General features: G+C 57.2%; 2 protein-coding genes across 2 annotated transcripts in view; one reads left to right on the forward strand and one right to left on the reverse strand.

Moving 5' to 3' along the window:
* Positions 1 to 638: 638 nt before the first annotated feature.
* DUSP28 (dual specificity phosphatase 28) lies at positions 639 to 2,095 on the reverse strand (the record flags this gene model as incomplete). Its single annotated transcript, XM_080720062.1, has 4 exons — positions 639 to 724; positions 871 to 1,025; positions 1,186 to 1,316; positions 1,703 to 2,095. 4 exons carry the CDS (start codon positions 2,093 to 2,095, stop codon positions 639 to 641), a joined length of 765 nt encoding a protein of 254 aa, XP_080576188.1.
* A 5,038-nt stretch (positions 2,096 to 7,133) lies between these two features.
* The window catches only part of ANKMY1 (ankyrin repeat and MYND domain containing 1), a gene marked incomplete at both ends in the record, with an annotated part of 32,738 nt that continues 13,737 nt past the window's right edge, over positions 7,134 to 26,134 (forward strand). Inside the window, 14 exons of the mRNA XM_080720063.1 lie at positions 7,134 to 7,191; positions 7,558 to 7,699; positions 11,109 to 11,301; positions 14,106 to 14,249; positions 14,732 to 15,204; positions 18,307 to 18,523; positions 18,873 to 19,031; positions 19,100 to 19,252; positions 19,953 to 20,407; positions 21,078 to 21,249; positions 22,174 to 22,314; positions 23,285 to 23,425; positions 25,285 to 25,392; positions 25,743 to 25,874. Of these exons, the coding sequence (XP_080576189.1) occupies positions 7,134 to 7,191; positions 7,558 to 7,699; positions 11,109 to 11,301; positions 14,106 to 14,249; positions 14,732 to 15,204; positions 18,307 to 18,523; positions 18,873 to 19,031; positions 19,100 to 19,252; positions 19,953 to 20,407; positions 21,078 to 21,249; positions 22,174 to 22,314; positions 23,285 to 23,425; positions 25,285 to 25,392; positions 25,743 to 25,874 (2,688 nt within the window). The remainder of the gene's footprint in view (positions 7,192 to 7,557; positions 7,700 to 11,108; positions 11,302 to 14,105; positions 14,250 to 14,731; positions 15,205 to 18,306; positions 18,524 to 18,872; positions 19,032 to 19,099; positions 19,253 to 19,952; positions 20,408 to 21,077; positions 21,250 to 22,173; positions 22,315 to 23,284; positions 23,426 to 25,284; positions 25,393 to 25,742; positions 25,875 to 26,134) is intronic.

Consider the following 26,134-nt stretch of genomic DNA (forward strand, 5'->3'; position numbering starts at 1 on the left):
CCCCTGCTCCTGGGTCAGTATCTCTACTGGTCGACGACTACTCCTGGGTCAGTATTCTCTCTTGGGCCGACAATGGGTTTGTTTTTCTTGAGGTTTTAATAGAGTACAAGTCAATCATATCCTCGGGCCACCACCACCGGAATACAATACAGACCCAAGCACATACATTACAGGTAGGTCAATCAGCACCCTCGTGCCATCACCACCTGATCTCTCAGACCTTTTACTTGAACCTTTATGACCTCAAACCTTGTTGACTCTGGGCGAAGGACAGTCAGCTGAGTCAGAAGTATTCTTTTAGGGGAAAACCTTAATGGCTTCCCACACCACTTGGGCTCCTCCTAGGCAAACAGGGGCTGAGGGTGGGGTGACTGAACCAAACTTCCAGGGGCAGTGGGGCTGTGCTGCCGACGGGCAGGCTTCTGGATGCCCCGGGCTCAGTGGCGCAGGCAGCAAGGTTGTGGCACCAATGCACCTCCGGGTCCCCAGGCACAGCGCAGAGCCCAGGAGCAGCTGGGGCTCCGGATGAGGGCAGGATGGAATCAAGAGGCGGCTCAGGGAAATGATCACCACTATGGCACTTTATTCACTGCCTGTAGCTACCCAATGGCTACAGCATCTGCAATTCACATCAGAGTTCAGCTCTCTTTGCCCACTATCTTATTTAAGGAGTGTGGGTTGTGACTAAATCTGAAGACCACAGGTAGTCCGGAAGAGGTCGTGTCTGAATTACAGGAGAAGTCAACGCGGCTGATGAGCCAGCCTCCACGCAGGGGAGGGTGGGCACGCTCAGCACCACTGTGGCTGCCTGAAGCTAGGGCCGGCACACTGTTCAAACAGGCTGGCCCTCTTCCGTGGTGTGCCACTCACTTCTGTCCACGCGGGAGCTGCATGCCTGAACACGGAAGACGCTCAGCCCCCTGCCGGTGGAGTCGGTGGTCAGCTCTGAGAAGGGGCCAGGGGGAGGTGCTGGAGGCCAGAGAGGGTCTCCGGCTGCACGCAGCAGCTGGCCTGCGGGAGGTTCCCTAAACGTGAGCAGCTCTGGTCAGAGCTGGTGAGATGCAACGAGGAAAAGTGGACGCTGTGCAGCGGTAGTGAGGGAGAGGGGCACGGGTCTGCATCGGATCGGAGCAGTCGCCCTTCTGGGCCGCTGCAGGTACAAAGGATGCGGCTCACTGGGATCACCGCCGCCCGCTGCTGGGGTCGATGGGCTCCCGAGGTAGGCGGGTCTGGGCCTGGAGGGTCTGCTCGTACTTCTCGAGCTGAGACCAAAAACCCGGGTTCGGTTCAGCTACCGGGCGGGCCGCTTTCACTGTCTGCAAACAGGAAGCAACTGGAAAGCTTAGCAACTTCGGCCCCAGAGGAACCCGGGACAGAGAAGCCCGGCTCCGCCCGGAAGGCCCGCCCCAGCGCGCCCCGCCCCGGGAAGACCCGCCCCCAGCGCGCCCCGCCCCGGTAAGACCCGCCCCCAGCACGCCCCGCCCCGGGAAGGCCCGCCCCAGAACGCCCCGCCCCCAGCGCGCCCCGCCCCGGTAAGACCCGCCCCCAGCACGCCCCGCCCCGGGAAGGCCCGCCCCAGAACGCCCCGCCCCCAGCGCGCCCCGCCCCGGGAGGGCCCGCCCCCAGCGCGCCCTGCCCCGGAAGTCCCGCCCCCAGGCGTGCCGCGCCCCGGGGAGACCCGCCCCACGCCGGAAGTCCCCACCTGGAAGGCACGCTCCAGGCTGAGCCCGCGGTGCCGCATGAGGTAGGCGGTGCAGACGGCGGCCGAGCGGCTGCGGCCGTTCTTGCAGTAGACCAGGCAGGCGCCGCCGGCGCGCACCGCGGCCTCCATGGCGGCGCAGGCGGGCTCCAGGTGTGCCAGCAAGTCCTCAGCCGGGTCGTCGAACACGGGCACGCGCAGCTCGGCCACGCCGGGCGCGCGCGGGCCGGGCTGCTGGCGGGAGACGTTGACGCACAGCGTGACGCCCGCGCGCACTAGCAGGTCTGTGGCTCCCGCAGCGCGCGCGCTCCCGAGGAAGAGCCCCGCGGCCACGCGCTCGAACGGCGGCGGCGCGGGCTCGGCCACCCCGAGCCGGGCGGCTGCCCCCGGGCCCATCGCCGCCTCCGCCCTGAGAGTCCACTCAGGCGGGCGCCCCGCCCACGCCTGGGTCCCGGCTCCGGATTGGCCGCGGCCTGGGCGGGGCCTCCCTTTCGCTCTTTGACTGGCCGAGGCCTGGGCGGGGCTGGACCCACCTTTAGCACCTGATTGGCTGCAGCACTGATCCTGTCCAGGACTTTGCTAAAAGCCACGCCGCTGGCCCTTCAGCTGTTGGTAGAAGGTCACCTGTTGTCCTGTGTCCTTTACACGACGTACCTGCTGCCTGGTACATGGCCCTTATTTTTCTTTTTATTGTAAAACATGATTGATGTAAAACAGCCATGAACTCTTCATCATAGACCAGAATTTCTTCTGTTATTTTTATTTTTCTTAGCTTTTGAGGTGAGCACTGTAACTTTTAAGTTATTTAGAATCATTTAGTGTTTATGACGTTGGCGTTTAAGACGACCTCTTAAATTGGTTTTCAAAGTATTCAGGTTTATCAAAGAATAGTTTCAATGAAAAGCCAATGTCTCACAGCCTCATAGGCAATTAATTGCAGTTTCAGTTTATTCTAATAGTAACTTTTCTGGTTGATTTCTTTTACTTAAGATTTATAACCGTTTTGCAAGAAATTCTCCATTACCCCCAACCTAGTCTTATGTAAGTCTGACAAAAGTGGTCTCTCTCCATGATCTCCAGTGGCTCCTTTCTGCCAGTCATTGGTAACTGTCAGGTCTTTATTGCAACCTGGACTACCTCTAAGTTGAAGATAAATATATGCAGTCTGGTTTTCTGACTGCAAGCTTACTATGGAAGGAAAGACGAAATAAAGTGAGGTAGAAAGGAGACGAATTGGGAAAGAAAGAAAAATAGAGTTTTAAAATCCCATAGGGTGTGTTATGTCTTAGGCAGAAGCCTCAGTGAGCCACACCCTTAATCACAAGGGCCTCTCTCCCCACCTGAGATGCTTAGTAAACGGTTTATGAGGACAAAGGTTGGACACCAGCCACGCAACAACCCCTCGTTGACAAGGGAACCTGAAGACTAAGAAGTCCAGACCTCATGTGTGGGACCCCATCCACCTGCTTGTGGAGGTTCTATAAAAGATCTGAAAAAGCCACAAAGAGTCTCTTGCCCAGATGCTCTCACCTCTTAAGATGGCCTGCTTTCCACCTTGAATCCATTAATTTCTTAAATGAAACCTCTGAGCGGGGCGTGGTGAAGTACCCTTGTAATCCCAGCATTCAGGAGGTGGCGACCGACTGGGGATTGTGGTTCCTGGACAGCCTCAGCTACTTAGCGAGGCCCTTTGCAACTCAGTGAGACCCTGTTTCAAATAAAAAGACTAGCCGGGCGTGGTGGCGCATGCTTGTAATCCCTGTACTTGGGAGGCTGAGACAGGAGGATCGCACAGGTTTGAAGCCAGCCTTAGCAACTTAGTGAGATCCTGTTTTCAATATAAAAAGTAGGTCTGGGAGTATAGCCTGGAGGTAGAAAGCCTCTGGGTTCCATCCCCAGTATCACCAATAAATTAATAAAAAATAAAAAGACCAAAAAATACGGCTGGGGGTGTAGCTTGGAGGTACAATGTCCCTGGGTTCCATCCCCGTATGACAAAAAATAAAATAAATAAAAGGTTAAGTAAAATCTCTGTCTTTTCTTTAACTGGTGCATGCTGAAATTCTTTTCTGCCTTGGAAGCCAAGAACCCTACAAAATTGTCATGTTTTCCCGTGACATACTCTGGCTAGCCCAATGTGGGGCTTCAGAGATTGGTATTCATAAGTCCATCAGAGACCGACTTAACATCCATTTCCTCTTCCTCCACCCTGAGGAAGGATCCTGCTTTCCTAGGATGGGGAGGGAATAGAATTCGCCTTTTCCCTAGAGTTTGTGAGTGCCATCCAATGAGGTGGAGGTTCCCTGCCCCCCAGCTCCAGGAGCAGATTTTAATTACTCCTGCAAACCAGAGAAGCCCACACCCCGTAACTGCTCCAGTAATAGGCCTGGACTCTAATCCGGACCAACAGGAAAGGAGTTTGCAAGTCTCTTCCTTCTTTGGGGTGAAAAGAGGTGGTAGCTTTGAGTGAGAGAAGAGATGGGAGAGCTGGGGTCACCGAGTCAGACCCAGCCTGAAGCCCCTTCTGCATAGACCTTCGCAGGGGCCTTGGGGTGTGCTGGAGGTGGATGCTCGCTTCACAGCCTCATGACACGTGAGCCCCACTGAGCTGGTAGCCTGGTGGCCAAGTGTGCTCGGGACCCCTTCGCCTTGTTGCCACCTTCCTCTGGTTTTGCACGTGGAAGCAGCCTCCTCGGAGCCTTTCTCCAGCCCTCAGTGTACATCGACGTTGCTTCTGGAGTGGCGTTTTTGTAGAGGTCCGTCCTGATTCAGCAAGTTGTGCTAATTCACAGGCTCTGGTTATAAAATTATGAATTTGCTGCATTTACCAGGCTTATCAATTACTACAAACTTTTTCTTTTGATGATATTGAGATTGAACCAAGGGGCTTTCTGGCTCCAAGCTACACCCCAGCCCTCGTTCTTTGGAACGAGGGTCTCACTAGGTTGCTGAGAGCCTAAGTTGCTGAGGCTGTCCTCAAACCTGGATCGTCCTGTCTCAGTCCCCCAAGAACTGGGATTCAGGTGACCAGCTACACAAACTTAAAAACTAACCTTAAGTATCTCCTGAATAGCAACACATGAAACCATTGCTCTGGAAATAGTCTTTGTAGCACTGTATTAATTTGTGGAGAGCACTTAAATCTTTGCCCAGTTTTAAAGCTGTCAGTGCATATATTTTATAAATGGAAGCAAAACCTCAGCATTTCACATTGGATTCCTGCCCCCCCCCAAAGTGGGCACCAAGGGGCTGAGGGGGCCAAGGGAGAAGAGACCCAGGAACTGGGAGCTGCAGGAGGCTCCCCGCATCCTCCAGAATCCTAGCTCAGTTGTCTGCCTGGAAAGCTCACCAGCGGGGAAGGCTGGCCGTGGGCTTCTCTTCCTCCTTTCTCTGGTTCTGGTGAGAACCCCAGCCTCGCCTCAGAGGGCTGCTCTTGCTGCAGGGGGCCGGGGTCTTCGCAGCTCCTCTGCACCCCCGATCCAGCTCCGGCAACGCGCCTCGGACGCAGACTCCAGCGTATCTTTTAAAGTCCTGCCCAGGGGTTCCCTCTCCCCCCGGCCTCTCTTGTCTTCCCCGCAAGGCCGCGGCTCTACACACATTCACTCAAGCCCAAAGCACAGCTTTGCAGTCAAGCAGGGCTCCATCAAGTCTTAGCCTCGCGTCCCGGCTGTGACCTCGGGCCTCGGCTCCCGGCAAGCTGTCTCCTCCCGGCTGCTGGCCGAACCTGGCCCAGACTCACCCGCGGTGTCGAGGGGCACACTCAGGCTCCAGGCTGCGGAGATGGTCCCCGGGCGGCGAGGGCGGGGCGGGGCCTGGGTTAGGAGGGCTCCGGGATTGGTGCAGGGCGGGATTGGGTGGGCGTGACCGGATTACGGGGGCGGGGCTTGATCTGAGAGGGCGCGAGGATTGGTGGAAGGAGAGCGGGGCGAGGGCGTGGCCGGATGCTGGGGCTGGGCTGAGAGGGCGCGGGGATTGGTGGAGGGCGAGAGCGGGGAGGAGGCGTGGCCAGATGCCGGGGGTGGGGCTGGGCTGAGAGGGTGCGGGGATTGGTGGAGGGCGAGAACATGGGGCGGAGTCGGGGTGGGGGTCGGGGCCTAAACTGAGAGGGCGCGGGGATTGGTGGAGGGCCAGAGCGGGGTGGGGGCGTGGCCAGATGCCGGGGGTGGGGCTGGGCTGAGAGGGCAAGGGGATTGGTGGAGGGCCAGAGCGGGGGAGGGGGCGTGGCCAGATGCCGGGGGTGGGGCTGGGCTGAGAGGGCAAGGGGATTGGTTGGAGTCGTGAGCGGCTTGGTGTGTAAGCGGGACCAGGGTGGAGCGGGGGGGCGTGGCGCGGGAGGGGCCGTCTCCTAGGAAACCCGAAGCTCTGGGCAACCCGGTCTAAGCTGGGTGACCCCTCCTGGCGGCCTGAGTGCGGTCGAGTGGGAGCTCTCGGAGCCTGGTTGTTGGTTTCTCAGCCGGGAGACGGGGTCCGAGGCTGGGGTGCTTGATTCCCCCGAGGTCCCCCGAGGGGCTGTGGGCGGATCCCCAGGTGCCCCTGCCCTCGGGAAGAGCCTGAGCGCGAATTGTGGTCCCCCGGTTTCTTCCAGGTTTGAGTAGGAGACACGGACTACAAAGCCTTGGAGGCTTACAGCTCCGAGCCACGCTGGACGGGCAGAGTGACCAGTCCCCCGCCGAGGGCCGGGGATCCCTGGACAGCTACACGTACACCTACTTCACCGAAAGGTGCACGGGGGCCCTCTGGCAGGGAGGCCCGGCCCGGGCCCAGGGGCCCAGAGTGGGCTGGGCTGTGCAGTTCAGGCGGGCCTTAAAAATTCGCCCAAGGTTGTTTTACTCCTCCCAGAAAACTAGCCTCTAGAAAGATAGAAGCGCCTCAGCGTTCTATCAGCAACAGCAGAGGAAGTGACTTTGAATGCCCTTCGCCTAGCGTTGGAGGGGACGGCTCCCCTGCGGCGGGCGCAGCGCCTTCCCTGCTGTGCTGTGAATACCAGGCCCGCTCTGGGTCCCGTGCTGCCCTCGGCCTTGCCTGGCGCCTCCCTGAAATCCACCTGCAGTCCCGCTGTGCTCGCCCCTGTTACCGACTAGCAGCTGTCTACCTCAGAGTTCACAGAGTGAACCTCTAACCCCAGGGTGGGTGGCATCTGGGTTGGGGTCCTTTGGAGGTGAGTAGGCTTCGATGAGGTCATGAGGATGGGGCCCCATGATGGATTAGTGTCCTGTCCCAAGAGGAAGCGGGACCAGAGCCCCCTTTCTCCTCACCCTCTCTCTCTGCCATGTACGGTCACAGCAAGGCGTGGTCAGTGTCTGTGCAGGATCCTCCCTGCCCCAAGCCTGTGGCACTTTGTTATAGGCGCCCAGCAGGCTGACACCGTCCATACTTTACAGAGGAAGAAGCTGAGTGCTGAGGGGGCCAGGAACCTACCTAGGCCCCGCACCCGATGTGGCAGAGCCGGGGGGGCTGTCTAGTGCCCCTGTATTGGGCCTTACAGCTGACTGGTACTGGGATTTCCTTGACTGTCCTCAAAATCATTCCCATTTCTTTCGAGAGAAAAAGTCTCATAATTTCTATTACTCCTATTCCCCTTACAGGTTATATTTCTCCATTGTTAATATTATTTTTATTAAACAAGTAATACCTGTCCCATGTTAAAGAGATACAGGCATGCTAAGTAGCTCATACTGTACCGAGGCACTGCAGCCTGGGACGCTCAAACAAAAGGTTTGTTGTCTCTTTGGAGGCCTGAAGTCCCAGGTCACGGTGCGGCAGGTGGCTTCTTCCTTCTTGACTTCCATGGCCTCCCCCTGTCTGGTCACATCCTCCCCCTGCCTGAGCCTTGCTGTGTCCAGACTCCTTCTTATGAGGACACCAGTCACTGGACTGGAGCCTGCCTACTGACCTCACTCTGGAGATGACCTCTGTAGCGGCCATTGCCAAGGCTTTTAGAATGCGTTTCTCATTTGCTGTGGACATGGCCGTTAAAAAGTCCCCAATGAGCTGGGTGTGGTAGGCATGGCTGTAACCCCAGTATTTAGGAAGCTGAGACGGGAGGAGTGTAGGTTTGTGGCCATCCTCACCAACTTAGTGGGCCCCCACACCTGCAACTTAATGTTTCAAAATAAAAAAAATAAAAAGGTCCGGGTGGGGGAGGGTAGCTCAGAGGTAGAAGGCCCCTGACTTAAATAAATCCCCAACACACACACACACACACACACACACACACACACACACACTCCCACTCCCACTAGGTTTTTTCTCTGCTAGCAGTCAACCTATTGGTAACACTTGGCAATGTTTTTTGTTACACTGGACTGATTTTGATTTTATTTTCATTTCCAAAGTTGGCCATAAGGGGGGCTGTTTGGAGAACCCAGGGGGCAGTAGTAGCCTTGGGTGCAGCTGAGAGGCATTGAATAAAGAGGACGGGGTGGCAGAAGTGCCTCAGGAGGGTTCTGAGGAATTTCTTTTTCCTGAAAAGGGGGGTAAGCCAATAAGTTTGGAACTCTGCGGCCTAGACAACACTGTCTAATAGAAATACCAGTGCAAGTCACATGAGATTTTCCAGTAGTTATTGGTAGTGAAATTTTTCAACATTTCAAGCTCTCACCCCAGTGTGTGTCTAGATCTCTGGAGCCTTGTGTTTTCCCCAGCTAATTCCCACTGCGACAGCCCGGCAGTTCATATGTAGGACTAACTGTGCCGTCGACCACCTCCAGAACTCGTCCTCAGCTACTTTTTGAGTCTTTCTTTGCCGAAAAGGACAAACAAGAGCCGGGTGTGGTGTGCGCGCCTGTAATCCCAGTGCTTGGGAGGCTGAGACGGGAGCATCATAGGCATGAAGCCAGCCTCAGCAACTCAGCAGGACCCTGCTTCCAAGTAAAAGAGATAAGGCAGAGCCAAGCGTGGTGGGCACACTTGTAACCCCAGCATTTGGGAGGCTGAGACAGGAGGATCGCGGTTTGTGGACAGCCTCAGCTATTACTTAGTGAGGCCCTTTGCGACTCTGTGAGGCCCTGTTTCAAAATAAAGAATAATAAAAAAAAATAGGGCTGAGGGTGTAGCTTGGAGGTAGAATGCCCCTGGGTTCCATCCCCAGTAATGCAAAAATAAATAAATAAATAAATAGAATAAAAAATGGGCTGGGTGTGTACCTCAGAGATAGAACGCTCCTGGGTTCCATGCCCAGTAAAACACACACACACACACACACACACACACACACACACACGTGCATGCACGCAGGCTTAGGCCTGGGGGCATAGTCTGGAGTTAGAACACTTCTGCATTCCATCCCCAGTATGACAAAAAAGAAATTAAATAGTAAATAAAGATCGCCAGCCGGGCATGGTGGTGCATGCCTGTTATCCTAGTATTCAGAGGCCGAGACAGGAGGATTGCAGGTTCCTGGCCAGCCTCAGCTACTTGTGAGGCCCTTTGAAACTTAGTGAAACCCTGTTTCAAAATAAAAATAAAAAAATAAAATAGTGCTTGGAGTAGAGCTCAGAAGTTGAATGCCCCTGGGTTTAATCCCCAGCACCGTACACAAAATTACCTCTGTAAAGATTGTATCTCCAGTAAGGTCACATCTGCAGTACTGGAGTTTAGGGCCGTAAGAACAGGCAAACAAGCTATAAAAAGCCACATGTGCCTCTATCCTGTTGCGTTTGGGTGTCCGTCTCCCTGGCTTCTCTCTCTATACCTGCAACAACATGCCAGAGACTGTTCTCAGCAGCTGGGGCCCTTCTTTGTCGAGCAGATGCCAGGCTGAGCTCCATGGCCCAAGACTAGCATTGGAGGGCTGGCTGGGAGAGGGGTCAGAGTCAGAATTCCCAGGCCAAGTGCTGGCAGCCCGGTGGACTCTGGGATGGGCTCTGTCTCAGAGATATCAGTGCACTGCATCCCTCAGAGAATGGAGAGGAAGACAGAGAGGGGCTTGTGTGCAGGGTTGGAATCCATGTCTAAGTTAGGGCTTGTCCCTTTCTTTTGGTACTAGAGATTGAACTCTGGGGAATCCAACCTCTGGGCTACACCCCCATCCCTTTTAATTTTTTTTTTTTTGTGTGTGATACTGGGATGGAACCCAGGGACATTCTATCTCTGAGCTACACCCCCAGCCCTATTTTTTATTCTTTATTTTGAAACAGGGTCTCACTGAGTTGCAAAGGGCCTCACTAAGTAGTAATTGAGGCTGTCCATGAACCGTGATCCTCCTGTCTCAGCCTCCCGAATGCTGGGAATACAAGTGTGCACCACCACGCCTGGATTATTCTTTTATTTTTGGAACAGAGTCTCACCAAGTTGCTGAGGCTAGCATTGAACCTGCGATGATTCTGTTGGCCTTCCAAGTACTGTGATTACAAGCAGGTGCCACCACGTCCAACAAATGTGTAGCCTTTTTTTTTTTTTTTTTTTTTGGTGGTACTGGGGGTGGAACCCAGAGGCTTCCTACCTCCGGGCTATACTCCAAGACCTATTTTATATTTTATTTGGAATCAGGGTCTCACTAAATTGCTGAGAGCCTCACTAAGTGGCCGAGGCTGGATTTGAACCTGTGCAATGCTCCTGTCTCAGCCTCCCAAACATGGGGATTACAAGCGTGTGCCATCTCTCCCGGCTGATGTGTAGCTTTATATAGCAAGAACAGAAAAGAAGCAGATCCACCTTGTACACACATATGATTGTGTACCGCAAAATTCATCTGTTAATTCTAGCCCATTGGTGTACACCTGTAATCTCAGTGACTCAGGAGGCTGAAACAGGAGGATCACAAACTCAAGGGCAGCCCATGGCAACTTAGCTAGGCCCTGCCGTAAAATAAAAAAATAAAAAGGGCTGCCAGGCCTGGTGGTGCATGCCTGTGATCCCAGTACTTGGGACACTGAGACAGGAAAATCACAGGTTTGAGGCCAGATCCAGAGACTCTGCAGGACCCTGTTTCAAAGGTATAGCTCAGAGGTTCAATCCCCAGTGCTCTGCCTCCTGGAAAATCCCTCTCCTGCAGCTCTAACCCTGGAGGTGGTTTCTGTCCAGCACCCATCCTGCCTCTGTCCACCTGTCCAACCCTGTCCGTCCTACTGTTCTCGGGCCTTCCCTGGGCTGATAAGTGGAGGCTGAGCGTCTGTGTCCTGCCCAGCCTGTGGCTGACATGCCTTGAGAGAGGAGACCCTGCCGTGGCCACTTCTGCTGGGCAGCAGGCCACCCGGTCCCAGTTGTGGAGCCAGTGGCATCAGCCCCGGGTATGCATAGCCCTGGGCAGTCACTGAGCCCTCCAGGTCTCGGTGTCCCTGCCCGTGGCATGAGCACCTGCCTCAGGCTGTGTTGAGGGTGAGTTGAGATGGTGGACGGTGCTGGGCGCGCAGTCACTCTTTGGATGCTGTAGCGGTTGTTGCCCTCCCTCCTCTCTCTGTCTCCCCAGGGATGGGCCTCTGACCTTTGGGGAGGAGGAGGAAGAGGAGTCCGAGGGCCCCCTGAGGGGGCAGGACCTGAAGGAGGCCTATGTGCAGCTGGTCCACGGTGTGCAGGAGTGGCAGGACGGCTGTGTGTACCGAGGGCAGTTCGGGCTCAATGTGAAGCTTGGGTACGGAGAGTTCTCTTGGCCCACAGGTGAGGTAGGTGCCTTCAGCGCTGCTCCCACTCCTGCCCCGGGGGCTGGGGTCCGGGGCCTGGACCCATCAACAGGAAGAATGTAGACCAACCCCTGTCCTACCTGAGAATGACCAGGGGAAAGTCACCACGGACTCCTGGAGGCTGTGCGTAGCTTCCTGGGGCCCACAGAGTGAGGTTTGCCAACCTGTGACTCAAGATGAAGTCTTAGTCTAGGAAAATTTGTGTGTGTGTGTGTGTGTGTGTGTGTGTGTGTGTGTGTGCGCGCGCGCGCGCGTGTGTGTGTTTTGCTGGGAATTTAACCCAGGGGCACTCTACTTCTGCGCTACAAAAATCCCTACCCCGATTTTTTTTTTTTTTTCAGGTCTGGGGATGGAACCCAGAGGCATTTGACCTCCGAGCTACACCTCTGCCCAATTCTTTTTATTCTTTATTTTGAAACAGGGTCTCACTGAGTTGCGGAGGGCCTCACTAAGTACCTGAGGCTGTCCACAAACCGCGATCCTCCAGTCAGCCTCCCAAATGCTGGGATTACAAGTGTGCGCCACCACGCCTGGCCTGATTTTTTATTCTTTATTTTGAAACAGGGTCTCACTAAATTGTGAAGGGCCTCACTAAGTAGCTGAGGCTGACTTCAAACCTTTGATTCTCTTGTCTCAGCCTCCCAAGTATTAGGATTACAAATGTGTACCACCATGCCCGGCTGGCAAACATTTTAAAATTGGGATTACTGCAGTGACTTGTGTCTCTGCTATGGTAAAGTTGTCTTGTGTAAGACTAAACAGCTAAGCTGGGCGTGGTAGTGCATACTTGTAATCCCAGCGTTTGAGAGGCTGAGACAGGAGGATCGCACAGGTTCGAAGCCAGCCTCAGCAACTTAGTGAGACCCTGTTTCCAAATAAAATATAAAAAAGGTCTGGGAGTATAGCCCAGAGATAGAAAAGCCCCTGGGTTCCACCCCCAGTACCACACACACAATAAATAAATAAATAAGCAAATAAACAGCTAGCAGCCCACATTTTTTTTCTTTTTTTGTAGTACTGGGGATTGAACCCAGGGACATTCTACCTCCCAACTACACCCCCAGCCCCATCTCTTATTCCTTATTTTAAAACAGGGTCTCACTAAGTTGCAGAGGGCCTCACAAGGTAGCTGAGGCTGGCCTTGACCCTATGATTCTCCTGTCTACACCTCCCAAGTACTGGGATCCGGCAGCCTATATCCCTAAGATAAGATGAAGGTGCTCTTGAACCTGTGCAGAGCCGCACCCTGGACCTCGGGGGAGACTTGCTGGGCTCAGGGCCCCAGACGGACACCACAGCCAAAGCTGCTTGTGCACGCTGAGAGGGTGGCAGAGCTGGGGCCTGCGCTGTGTCTGGGGGCTCGGGTCGCCTCCCCGTCCATGCAGTATTCCGAAGTTCTCCCAGTCTGGGCGTGTGCACCCCTGCCCAGGCAGAGGCCTGGTGACGAGGTCAGGCTGAGATGCACATTGCTATGGCGCTGCACTTAAGTCCTGCTGCATTCTTTTTCACTTGGGCGCCTTCCTGCAGGGCTCACGTTTCACAGTCCCTGGGAAGGGAGGGCACTGCAGGTGAGCATCAGGTAGGGGGCCGCTTCATGACCCTGGTGCGGGACGGCTGGACGTCTGTCCAACAGTGGCAGCTTGTTCGCCAGAGGAGGCCAGGAGGGCCGCCCCAGGCGGGCGTGAGCTCCGTACAGTCTTTCTGAAACAGCACGCACAGTGTCGGTTCTGAGGGCCCAGGGGTGCAGAGCAAGGCACAGATGCGCTCCTGCCAGCTTGTGCTCTGAGGCTGAGGCTGACGTGGAGGTCTCTCGTGAGCGGACGCGTGAGGGGCTGAGTCCACTCATGATTCACCACTTAGGATTGTTCTGCTCCTGTGGACTCTGGGTGGCTGCTGCAGTGTCCCCAGATCAGATACGCCTGAGCCAAGGGCGGCCTCAGCCCACTGCTGCTCTGCCTAGAGACACCATCAGAACCCAGTCGATGCAGCTGAAACTCAGAAGGGCCTAAGAGTTTAGGGGTAGTGGAGCCTCAGTCAGGGCTGGATCAGGGGGTTCTAATGACCCCATGAGACCGTCCACCTCCATGGGGAGGACTGACCCTTCCCCCACTGGCCAGCCCCTGAGGCGTTGCACACAGTGCTGGAAGGGAGTCCCAGCAGAATGTGGGCCTGGCTTAGGGCTGAGTGGGTCACGGGGGGCTCATCTCTGCAGGGAAGACAGTTTGCTGTGGGCAGAGGGGGCAGTCTGCTGTGTGTGGGTTGGTCACCCCAGAGCCCTGGCCCAGCCGCTTCTGAAAGGGGGGAGGCACCTGCCCTCCAGCAGTGGAGAGTGTCCTGTTTCAACAGCCCTGACACTGTGGGGCCCCTCCCCATGAGTGCCAGGAGCGAGGTGTCATAAATCAGTGCCACCCTGTTCCCAGCCAGGGCTCACACCCTCCCACCCCGCGCTGCCCTGCCCAACTAGCTGGTACCTGTGACCTGACTGGGGCCAGGGCTCCTGAGTGCGGAGGGGTCTTGCCCGCACCAGGTGGCCCTGCCTGTCAGTATAGGGACAGGTAGGCCCACCTCCTGGTGTAGCATTGCCACCCAGACCCCTCCTGAACAGAGGTGGGCACCGCTGCCTGCCTGGCATGCCCCACGCTGATCGTGTGTGGCCACCTGGACTTGCAGGAGCCCAGCTTGGGCCGTGGCCCCTTCACAGCTGGCCAGGGGTGGAGGCCAACTCAGAGCAGCCTGTGGTGTCTGGGCACTGAGGGCAGCACCTTACTCACCTCTCCGCCTCACAGTCTTACCACGGGCAGTTTTACCATGACCACTGCCATGGCTGGGGCACCTACGTGTGGCCAGATGGCTCCAGTTTCACGGGCATGTTTTACCTCAGCCACCGAGAAGGCTATGGGACCATGTACATGAAGACAAAGCTCTTCCAGGTAGGGGAACCTGCATCCAGGTGAGGGGCGGGGCCATGGGTGTCCAGGTGAGGGGCGGGGCCATGGGTGTCCAGGTGAGGGGCGGGGCCATGGGTGTCCAGGTGAGGGGCAGGACCATGGGTGTCCAGGTGAGGGGTGGGGCCATGGATGTCCAGTGAGGGGTGGGGCCACCTGTGTCCAGGTGAGGGGTGGGCCACCTATGTCTATCTGTGGAAGACTCCTGGAGTGAAGCTACCCTGTGGCCTTCACCCCCAAGCCTAGGGTCATGTCCCTGCCTTCTTCTCAGGGAGACCTCCCCTCGTCTGGGCCCCTGCCCCTCTGGCCGTCCTGAGTCCAGGTGTCCAGGGAAGCTCGATACGAAGCACCTGCTCTCCTGTCTGGCCCACTGCCTGGCACATCTGACCCCGAGTGTTGACCGTGTGTTGAATGTCTGATTCAGTCTACTGAGAGGTCTCCCTCGGCCCTGGGGGCTTTCCTCGTAGGGGCTGTATAGGGCGGACGAGCGGTTCGGGCCGGGCATAGAGACCTACCCGGATGGCAGCCAGGATGTTGGGCTGTGGTTCCGTGAGCACCTCCTCAAGCTGTGCACGGAGACTCCCAGCAGCTTCTCTCTGCTCAACTACCCTGAGTTCTCGGCCTTCCTCACGCGCTCCCGCAAGAGGCTCAGCCTCCTAGAGGGGGAGAAAACGGAGCGGGGCCCGCCCGAGGAGCAGGACCCCTTCTTCTACGAGTACAAGCGGCTTCTCCTGGATGATGACTTGACGCTTCCCCCGGAGATGCACACCTACTCCACCGACAACGACCACCTGCCCATGACGGACTCCTTCCGCAGAGAGCTGGACGCCCGCGTCTTCATCAACGAAGTCCCACCATTCGTGGAGGATGGAGAGCCCTGGTTTATAACAAATGAGACGCCTTTATTGGTCAAAATCCAGAAGCAAACTTACAAGTTCAGGTGACCAGTCTCCTTTTTCCTCATGCTGGGCCCCTCACTGGGTAGGTGTTCCCTCTGGCTGGGATGCTGAGGTCTTCCAGCCTGGGATGTTGCCAAGGCCCAGATAATTCTCAGCACTGTTCAGCAGGTGAAGGTAGGCGTGCCCCTCTTAAGTGACTGATGCAACCCGAGAATGAGGTGAAGAGAACGTGCATGCTTGTCAGCCTGGACAGGCTTCCTGAGTGCCGGGAGCCAAGGAGAGCTGTGGGTCCATTTCCGGCTGAGCAGGGGAACGGGGATTCCAGGATCCCACTTGCCCCTCTCTGGGAAAGGAGTGGCTGGAGCTTGCTTGGCACGTGGGTAGTCCTGAATCTGTGTGGGACACTGGAAGAGAATGTGGCTTAGGATGAACTTGTGAGCTGAGAGAAAAAAAATCTTGGTTTGGGCCTGTGTACCTTTCTTCTGTAGATCAGAGGTAGTGTGCTCTGAACCCAGGCTCATGGCCATGATTATGTGTTCTGTGGACCAAGTCCCTGTCCAGGCTCAATATGGAGAGACAGGATTTGTTGTTATTACCACATGTTAAAGCAGGTTCGGGCCAAAGGCCAGCGGTGGAGTGCAGGGTAATAAGAGGCCTGCAGGCTGACCAGACCCCTGGCCTTTCCAAGGGCAGTGAACACAAAGCTGCTCTTTAGTCTCCAAGAGCCCTCCTACCACAGGGAAGATAGCACCCACTGAAGTAAAACTACTACATATATATCTATATATCTATATCTATATCTATATATATATATATATATATATATATATATATATATATATATTTGGTGGTATTGGGGATAAGACCCGGGGCCTTCTACCTCTGGGCTACACCAGGCCTTTTTTATATTTTATTTTATTTTTTGGTGGTACTGGGGATGGAACCCAGAGGCCTTCTACCTCCGGGTTACACTCCCAGACCTATTTTATATTTAATTTGGAAATAGGGTCTCGCTAAGTTGCTGAGAGCCTCACTATGTAGCTAAGGTTGACTTTAAACCTGCGCAATCCTCCTGTCTCAGTCTCCCAAGCGCGGGGATACAAGTGTGCACTACCACTGCCTGGCTTATATTTTATTTGGAAACAGTATCTCTTAAGCCAGCTGAGGCTGGCTTTGAACCTGTGCGATCCTCCTGTCTCAGCCTCCCAAGCGTAGGGATTACAAGCGTGCGCCATCATGCCTGGCTAAATTACTTAATATTTTAAGTAAAAATACTCAAGAACCTTTTAATCCTTTTTCTAAACATTGCCACCCGAATCTCTAAACTGAACACACACATATATTTCATGACAATAAATGGCTGCTTTACTGTCTATCAATACATACAAGTATCCATCTCTGCATCCATCCATTCATCCATCCAACCATCTATACATGCATCCATCCATGCAACCATTATTTCATTAAACAACTCCCTTTCCTTTCTACCTTCCTCCCTCCATCCCTCCATCCCTCCATCCCTCCATCCCTCCCTCCCTCCCTCCCTCCATTCCTCCATTGCTCCATCCCTCCTTCCACCCCTCCATTCCTCCCTCCATCCCTCTCTCCCTCCCTCCATCCATTCCTTCATCGCTCCATCCCTCCCTCCACCCCTCCATCCCTTCCTCCATCCCTCCCTCCATCCCTCCCTTCCTCCCTCCATCCATCCCTCCCTCCATCCCTCCCTCCATCCCTCCCTTCCTCCCTCCATCCATCCCTCCCTCCATCCTTCCGTCCCTCCCTCCATCCACTGATCCAAAGCATCATCCATCTGTCCAACCGTCCATTCACCCATTTTTCTGTCCATCTGTGAGTCCTTTCTACCAGCCATCCAAGTGCCTATTCATTCAAGTGTCTATCTATCCATGTAATGATCATTCCACCCATACAATGATTAATCCATCAAACTACCTACACCCACTGATGATGTTTCCATCGAACCATCCATCCATTCATCTATGCAACCATTATTTCGTTCATGCAACTATTCATCCATCTATGACTGCATCTATCCATCCATCCATCCATTAGTTATTGACCCGTCCATCCTCCAGAATTCATCAATTCCACCGTACTTCCATGGACCCACCTGTCAGTCCCTTCATCCATTATTCTGTCTCTGCATCCATTCTTCCATCCAAGCATTCACCCACTCAGCCACACATCCATGCAACCAACTATACATCCATCCATCCATGCAACTATCATTCCATCCATCCATACAACCATCCATCTCTTCTAATCATCCATCCATCCATCCATCCATCCACCCATGTGGCCGTGTGATCAACCTTTAAGCTCCAATTCCATTTATTTACTGTGAAAACAGTAACTGAGCCCCTAATCATTGAAAACTGTTGGGTACAGAAGTTTTCATAAATCCATGGGTTCTTTTTTTGTTTGTGTGTGGTACTGAGGGTGGAACCCAGGGGCTTTTCTACCTCCAGGCTACACTCCCAGACCTATTTTATACTTTATTTGGAAACAGGGTCTCACTAAGTTGCTGAGAGCCTCACTAAGTAGCTGAGGCTGGCTTCAAATCTGTGTGATCCTCCTGTCTCAGCCTCCAAAGTGCTGGGATTACAAGTGTGCGCCACCATGCCTGGCTAATCCATGGGTTCTTGACTGCAAAAGGGATTTAGTTCTGTGTGTGCAGGAGGCTTCAGTGTTGTGTTGTGTGGTGTATGTCTACTCAAACATGAAAGCAAATGAGCAGAGGGTAGGTTGTGGGGGCTTGGTGCTGAGCACTGGACCCATATGTGCGCCGACCTCCTACCTACCTGAGGCCCCTGCTTTGAGTTACTGTTGCCCAGCGGACACAAGTGACCGGAATGAATTAGAGTTGCACAGGGTTCCCTTGCAGCAGGCACATTTTTGCTAGGACAGGCATCCTTACCCCAAATAACAGGTTACCACCACTGTGTCCTTCAGCCTGGTCGTGACTGGCTGGAAACCCAGCCGCTGGGACTTAGGGCACCCAAGACACAGACTGCAGGCAGAGCCCAGGGGGCACTGGGCAGGGAGGCTGCTCCGGCCCCGCTCATGGAAGGTCTCAGGCAGCTCAGAGCCTGGGGTAACACCACAGAGGCCTGTTGTTTTGCCAGGAACAAGAAGGCTCACACCAGCTGGAACATGGGTGCCATCATGGAGGGGCGCCGCAGCGCCTTTGCACGCTGCGGGCCCAAGGAGCAGCTCTCCAAGGATATGATCCTGAAGGCTGAGGAAGGGGACCATGACTGGATTTACGGGATCCTGCAAGACAACCTTGCCTACGCCGATGTGGCTGATGTGAAGGGCTACACTGTGCTGGCTGCGGCTGTGGTAAGCCGCTGCCCCATCTGGTGGATGTGGAGGTGGGGTGCTGACCTGAGAGGGCCCCGTCACGTACTCTCATGGTGGGCCGAATGGCCTCCTCTGCGGAGGCCCACGGAGCGCGCCATGGGACCACACCTGCTCCTCACCTGGCACAGCCCCAGGTCACGGGGTGGGGAGCAGGGCCTGGGGCGTTGATCCTCCTGTCACATCCTGACTGTCCCCTCACTGAGCTCAGCGGCGCCTGCACCTGCCCGGGCTGGCGTGGCCTCACACAGATGGCAAGCTCCGGGGCAGCCTCCCGGCCCTTCGTTGGGGGCACTTGCTGGCCTCACATGCTGGCCTCGTCTCCCTCCAGGTCCACTGTCACAATGACATTGTCAACCTCCTCCTGGACCACGGGGCCGACGTGAACAAGCGCACGGACGAGGGCCTCACGCCGCTCAGCATGAGCGTCATCCTCTACTACCCCAGCGGGTCCTTCAAGCCCAACGTGGCCGAGAGGACTGTGCCCCAGGTCAGCCCCGGAAGCCCCTCTCCACTCTCTGTGGATGCCATGGCTGCGCAGGGACATGTGTCTCTTAGGAGCCAGGGGCACGGCTGGTGATAGCACATCACCAAAATGCTCGAGGCGTGCCCACCAGCCTGTGCTCTGACAGGTTCCTGGAGGCGCTGATGCTGTGGGTCCAGGGGCCGCACTTTGAGAATTGTGGCATGAAAGAAAGCAGCCCGGGAGCAGTGCCATTTGGCAGAAATACAGAAATATAGGTCTTGGCATGAGCTGCATCCATAATTTGCGTCTTGGGAGTAGCCACAGTAAAAACCTAAAACAAGCCGGGTGTGGTGGTGCACGCTTGTAATCCCAGTATTCGGGAGGCTGAGACCGGAGGATCGCGGTTCATGGACAGCCTCAGCTACTTAGGCCCTTTGCAACTCAGTGAGACCCGGTTTCAAAATGAAGAATAAAAAATAGGGCAGGGGTTGTAGCTCAGAGGTAGAATGCCCTTGGGTTCCATCCCCGGACCCACAAAAAAACAAAAACAAAAAACCCTAAAACAAGTTCAGTCAGTCTTGGTAATGTATTTTGTTGGTCTCAAGCATTTAAAAACATCCTTTCTGCTAGTAGTTGGTCTAGAGCACCGGAGCGAGGCATCTGCCCCGGGTCCCTCCTCCTCACAAGCAGCGTGCGGCTTGTTCTGGACAGCCCATCTGCGAGCTCAGGAGCCCCGGGCTGTGGCCAGCTTGGCCTCAGGGGTCTCGGCCTTCGCTGAGGTTGTGGGGAAGTGCGGTGCGGATGTGTGTCGGTCCTCTGGCTCTGGTGCTTGGCGTGTGCCTCAGGCCACGGGTGTCGGTCCCCATTGGAAACTGCTTTTGAACGCGTGTTTCCATTTCCTCTTTCTTCTGATAACGACTTTCTCTTTCCTGGTACTTTGCACAGGAGCCTCCTAAGCCCCCAGTGGCCCCAAAGATTTCGCTGTTGTCCGCGGGGATGTATATGGACTCCACCTACGAGGCAGCCCCATCTGTCCATAGCCTCGAGGAGCGGACGTCACTGCTGCCCAGCGTGGGCAGCCAGGAGGACGGCTTGGCCCAGGGCGCCCGGCCCCCGGAGCCCCTGAGCTCCAGGAGCAGCCTGCAGAAGGAGGAGTCCCTCTCCACGAAGGGCAGCCTCGCGGGCGTGGACAGAGGGCTGGAGGACGCGCTGGAGAACCTGGACAGGTGCACCCTGGGCAGCAACGAGACGAACTTCGAGTCCAACCTCTGCCTGCACAACTACTCCATCCGGCTCTCGAGAGACATCCTGGAGAAGAGCGCGCAGGCCTACAGCCTGCTGCAGATCCCCCCCCGCGTGGACAAGGGCACCATGCGGAAGATGGCGCAGACCCTTGCGGAGTGAGTGGCCGCTGTGCGGGCTGGGGGAGGGGGCTGCTCCTGCAGACCGCAAGGGGGCGCTCCGCCAGCGCCTGATGAAGCTGCAGGGTTAGCGACGGAGTACGTGGTGTGTTCCTGTGTGTGTGTGATGTGTGTATGTGTGTGGTGTGGTGTCTGCGTGCCTGCATGTATGTGTAATGTTCATGTGTGTAGTATGTGGGCCTGCATGGATTATATGTGCATTTGTGTACATGTATGTGCTGTGTGTGTGTCTGTGTGTGCTGAAGGATGTGGGCTGCGGTATGCACTTTCCTGCCAGACACAGGCCTGGGTGCTGTCACCCCAGGAGCAGCGGACCCCACTTTACCCTGTCTCAGGAGTGGCCCCAGCAGGGCTAAGTGACCTGCCCCACTCTTCAGCATAGTGGGCAACAGCGGGGTCTCCCAAGCGAGGATGGCTTGCCGGTGGCGGCATTGCTGGGCTGCCGAGTAGGGACCGGGGTCTTGGGAGGGCATTGACTTTGGCTATTTTCAGAAAGCATGATGAATGTCGGGGCTTGGGGTGTCTCTGGGTCAGTACCCTCCAGAGCGTCCTCCACTCAGGGAGCATCTGCCCCGCCCGCCCAGGCAACCTGTGCCGTGACCACCGGGCACCTACTCACCTCGTGACTGTGTCTCGCTGGTCCCTGCAGACAAAGGAGCCGGTGGCTGACCATCCAGCTGCTGCTGCGCCGAGGTGCTGACCCCAACCTGTGCAGCGTGCCCATGCAGGCCCTGTTCTTTGCTGTGAAGGCTGGGGATGTGGACGGGGTGAGGCTGCTGCTGGAGAAGGGAGCCAGGACTGATATCCAGTACCCCCTGCAGGTAGGAGCCTGGCGGCTGGGGAGGGGCCAGTGTGTGGGCTCAGGACAGCTGCAGAAGCCCAGGCCCCTCTGCACTCAAGCCCGCAGCTCCTCAGGGCCAGGTCAGAGCACCGGATGCGCTGGCTTGCACGTGGCAGGGAGCTGGCCCTCCTTGCAAACGACTGCTGGGTCTGGGAGGTGTCAATGACAGGGTGCTAAGATTGTGTGCACCAAACTTGAAAAATTAAAATAAAAGTCCCGGGTTGAGAGCTTCGGCGGTGCTCAGACCCTGGGAGGAGGCCGTGGGTGCGAGGCCTGGGCTGCCCTGCCGCGTGCCGGCCACTCCAGGCTTCGCTTGGTCTCACACGGCCATATGGCTCGGGGAGTTTGCATACCAGCAGTACAAAGTGTCTGTGTGTCTGTCTGGGCTTGGGTAGCCATTCCTTTGCCCGTCTGGTAGATGGGTATCTGACCTTGCTGGCATCTTTGCTGAGACCAAGGCACCATGGGTAAGCCTGCTGGAGCTGCACACACTCCTGCGGCACACCGGGTGGTCTCGCTGGCTGCAGCAGGTACAAGTCTGCTGTCCCAGGACCACCTTGAGTCCATTGAGTGTCCCCAGCTGGCTGGTCCCCTTGTTCCCGCGGCCTGGGCCCCCAGAGCTGCCCTCCCCGTGGTAGTTGTGGTGCCCTGGCATGGTTGAACGCTGCGTTTCTTCTGTAGGTAGTGAGGCTGGGCTTTTGCCCATTATACTAGTGCCAGGTTACCAGAATGAACTGCAGAAGGCAGATGGCTTCTGAAGGGAACCTTCCTGTAGCTCTGGTTCGGAAGTCTGCAGTGTCATTGCTTTGGGCCTGTGGCCAGGGCGGCACCGTCTCCCGTCGCCCTCCCTCCACCCGCCTGGCTCCAGGACTCAGCCTCACCCCTGCTGCCACTTCCTCTGCAGATGAAGGCCCTGACCCCACTGCACATCGCAGCTGCCATTCCTGGGGAGGAGGGTGTCAGGATCACAGAGCTGCTGCTCCACGCCGTCACCTGTGTGGACGCCAGGGCGGCTGACCAGGATGACGTATACAAGCCCTGCAAGGTACAGCTAGCTGCCTGGTGCCGGGGTTGGGGGAGGGGGCCCAGATCGGGTGACCTAGCCCTGAGCAGGCTCTGAGCTCCAGGAGTCAGGGATGTGCGTCTACCCTTAGTTTGCGTCCCTGTCCTTGGGCAGAGGTGACCAGCCAGGCCCGGCCCCTTTTATCAGCAGTCAGTGCACACACCCGGACAACTTGGTAGGCAGCACCAAGGGCTTGGGTCCCGGTCTCCAGGGCCGCAGGCTGGTTGGGTGGACACCCCTTCAGGGGCTGTGAGTCCCCGCACTGCAGGACAGTGTGATGCCTTGGCGTGGCTTCCCACAGTGCCCCGCTGCAGCAGCCTCTGGGAGGCTGGAGGTGGGGCTTGGGCACAGCCGTGCTGAGGTATGGGGGTCCAGGTGGGCTCCTACCCACCGTTCACACTATGCTGTGACATCCTCCAGCTGTAAGGCCACATCCCAAGGCTGTCTGCTGCTTTTAGAGCCCCTCTAGGGTCTAAAAGACCCCAGCCATGCACTGTCAGCCCACAGTTTACTTCCTCTGCAGAGCTAAACCCAGAACAGGGGCCATTACGCACGCACAGTGCTTGGGCAAGGTGTGCATGCACGTGTGTGTGTGCGTGCACGTGTGTGTGTGCGTGCATGTGTGTTGCTCTGGGCAGAAACAGCAGCTCTGGCAGGTGACAGGCCCTGGGCATGCCGGCCCCTGAACCCCCTACAGTCTCCTGCAGCCCCTGGGGCATGCTGGGTGATGGGGAGCAGGGCTCGGGGGAGCCCCTGATGGAGGGTGCACGGTGGCCCTCACTCCTGCAGAAAGCAGGGTGCTAAGAGGGCTCTGGGGTGAATCTGCAGACCCCCTGCCTGAAGGAAGCAAGCGTTCTCTGGCACAGGGGTGTGGGCTCCGGCCCACCTGGCTGGCTAGGGCCGAGGGTCTCCGAGCGGAGGGGACAGCTCTCGAGCCCCTGCTCTCACACAGCTGGACACGCTGCCCTCCAGCCTGAAGCTCAACAATGAGCCTGGCCCGCCCAGCACCTACTACACCGTGCGCTCCTACGTCACCGAGGAGGGCGGCAGGACCCCTCTGCACGTGGCCTGTGAGCGGGAGGACAACAAGAAGGTGAGTGTCCGCGGCCTGCCCCTCCGGTGCCGGGCCCGGAGTGAGCGAGGGAGGCCTGTGCCCAGAGCCTCTGGGGTCCTGTGTCGGAGCCGTGTGCTGCGTGCGTGTCCTGGGAGCACATCTGTATGAGCGTGCACGTGAGTCAGTAGTGTGTGTGATGCTTGGGCACAGCGTGTATGCGCGTGTGTGCTTGCATGTGTGTGTTGGCTCTGGGCAGAACAGCAGCTCTGGCAGGTGACAGGCCCTGGACATGCCAGCCCCTCCCCAGTCCGTCTGAACTGCAGTCCTGCCTCAGTGGGGCTCACGGTCAGCGGAATGGGCCACATTTGCCTTTTCCAAAGGGAATACAATATAACAGATTAAAAGGGCGGTGGGCATTGTTCAGAGCTCAGGTGTGGAAGGGCCCCGGCCAGCATTTGTGGCTGCGCCGTGTGTGGCCTTGGCTGTGCTGTTGTGAGGTCAGTCTGCCCACAGGACCCAGGCGGGCTGGGACCTCGGTCCTGAGCCGGGACTGCCCTGTGCTGCCGTGCCTGTACCTCCATGTTGTCTCTGACCAGGAGCCTCCAAGCAGCCCCAGTGTCCAGAGCCCAGGGCAGTGTCCCCAGCCCGGGATTAGTGCCCAGCGAGGGAGGCCGAGCGGCCAGGCAGATGTGGGAAGTGGTGCAGGGCCGTGCCTCAGTTTACCCGCCCAGGCCCGTGTGGCAGGGCGGGCAGCTTGCCTCTGCACAGGCGGCAGCTAAGTGGTCCCAGCGTGCAGGCGAGGGGGTGTGAGGGTCCCCGTGTGGGGCAGACACTGATGCAGGGCGGGAGCTGGGCAGCACAGGCCAGGCTGGCCTGGTCTCCTAGAGGGCCGGGGAGGCGAGGATGCAGGTCCCAGGATCCCACTGCCAGGCCAGGCTTTGCACACCGTGCTGGCCCACACCTGCAGTGTGTCCTTCCCCAGGCTCTGGGTCTGGAAAGACTTTGGGCCTACGAAGTCAGGGGACATGAACTGTGGCCCTAGCATCGGTCAGAGACCACCCAGGCGATGGCAGCAGTGAGGGCATCGCAGCAGGGAGAGGAAGGAGGAAGAGAACTTCCCCAAGACCCCCCTGTGGCTCCAGGGGCGCCTCATTGGCCAGTGGGGCTGTGGGGCGGGGGCGTAGCTATGGAGGCTGGGTCCCCACCCTGGGCTGGCCACATCCAGGGGTAGTCTCAGCAGCACACTCCAAGTGGCAGCTCGAGAGGAGAAGCTGCCACAGTGGAGGAAATAGAGGGGAGCCCTGGGGGAAGCAGAGGGCAGCGGAGTGGGCGGGCCTGGGCTGGAGCTTGGCCAGCGTCCGGCACGGTCCAGCAGGTCAGGGGCCGGCCGGCAGCACCACGCCCCGAAGGAAGGTTCCTCTGTTGCGCTGTCAGCATTGGCCTTGCTACCGTCCTCACGGGCGGCCTCCCTGTCAGCATTGGCCTTGCTACCCTCCTCACGGGCCGGCCTCCCTGTCAGCATTGGCCTTGCTACCGTCCTCACGGGCCGGCCTCCCTGTCAGCATTGGCCTTGCTACCCTCCTCACGGGCGGCCTCCCTGTCAGCATTGGCCTTGCTACCGTCCTCACGGGCCGGCCTCCCTGTCCTTTGGAAACAAACTTTCATGGCTGCGCACACCCGAGTCCCTCGGCTCTCCCTCTGGAAAGGAGCGATGTTTAGGAAACGTCTCAGTCTGGGGTCCAGCAGCTACCCACACCTCCCGCCAGCCGAGGTGGCACAGTCCCTGCCCGCAGCTGCTGTGTGGGTGAGAGCGTGGAGCAGCCTCCACTGTGGTGCCCGCTGTCCGGTGCCCTGCAGTGGGCGCTGCTCTAACCCGACACGCTTCCACCTCCCCGCAGTGTGCCAGGAATGTAGTCCGGCTCCTCCTCTCCCACAGAGCGAACACCAACGCGCTGTGGAGTGGCCACTCCCCGCTCTCCCTGTCCATCGCCAGCGGGAACGACCTGGTGAGCGTACTCCCCCTCCAGGGCCGTCCCCAGTTAAGTGCCCCCAGCACCTGCTGTGGCGGGCTGGCTCTGCAGTGGCAGCGGGTTTCCAACAAAACATCCCTGCTCCCAAGTGCTCCACGTGCCCACAGGCCCTGTGCGACATCGTCCCAGGCTAAGATAAGAGAAGGGGCTCGGAGAGAGGGCACACAGGGCCTGTCCCACAGAGGACGGGAGCCCGGCTGAGCCAGGCCCAGAGACCCTTTGGCCAGCAAGGTCCTGTGTGGGATGGCAGAGTGTGCGGGGTGGCCACAGGGAGGCCAGCGTAAGGGGAGGTGGCATGAGGCCACTGAGGGCCTGTGTCTGTCTAGATCGTGAAGGAGCTCCTGGCCCATGGAGCTGACCCCAACCTGCCCCTGACCAGAGGCCTGGGCAGCGCGCTATGTGTTGTCTCTGACCTGGCCTACGAGCATCAGAGGAGCACGGACAATAAGATCGCACTGGTGAGAAGGCCGAGGGGCCAGGGGCCTGGGCCTGGGGTACGTGGAGTGGGGCAGGAAGGGTAGATGGGCCTGGGGCAGGGACGTGAAGGGTAGGGTGGGGGTGGGGCAGGCTGGGCCACCCGAGACCCCGTCCTGGCTAAAGTCAAATAAATAAGGACCTGGTGCTTGGAGGGCAGGCCCAGTCTCTGGGCCTGGGCTGGGTGCAGGGTCCTACTTCCCAGGCTTTCGGGACCTGGGAAGTCTGGACAGTCCCTAAGCCC

Source organism: Muscardinus avellanarius, assembly GCF_963383645.1.
Source record: "Muscardinus avellanarius genome assembly, chromosome: 2".
NCBI classification, from domain to species: Eukaryota; Metazoa; Chordata; class Mammalia; order Rodentia; family Gliridae; genus Muscardinus; species Muscardinus avellanarius.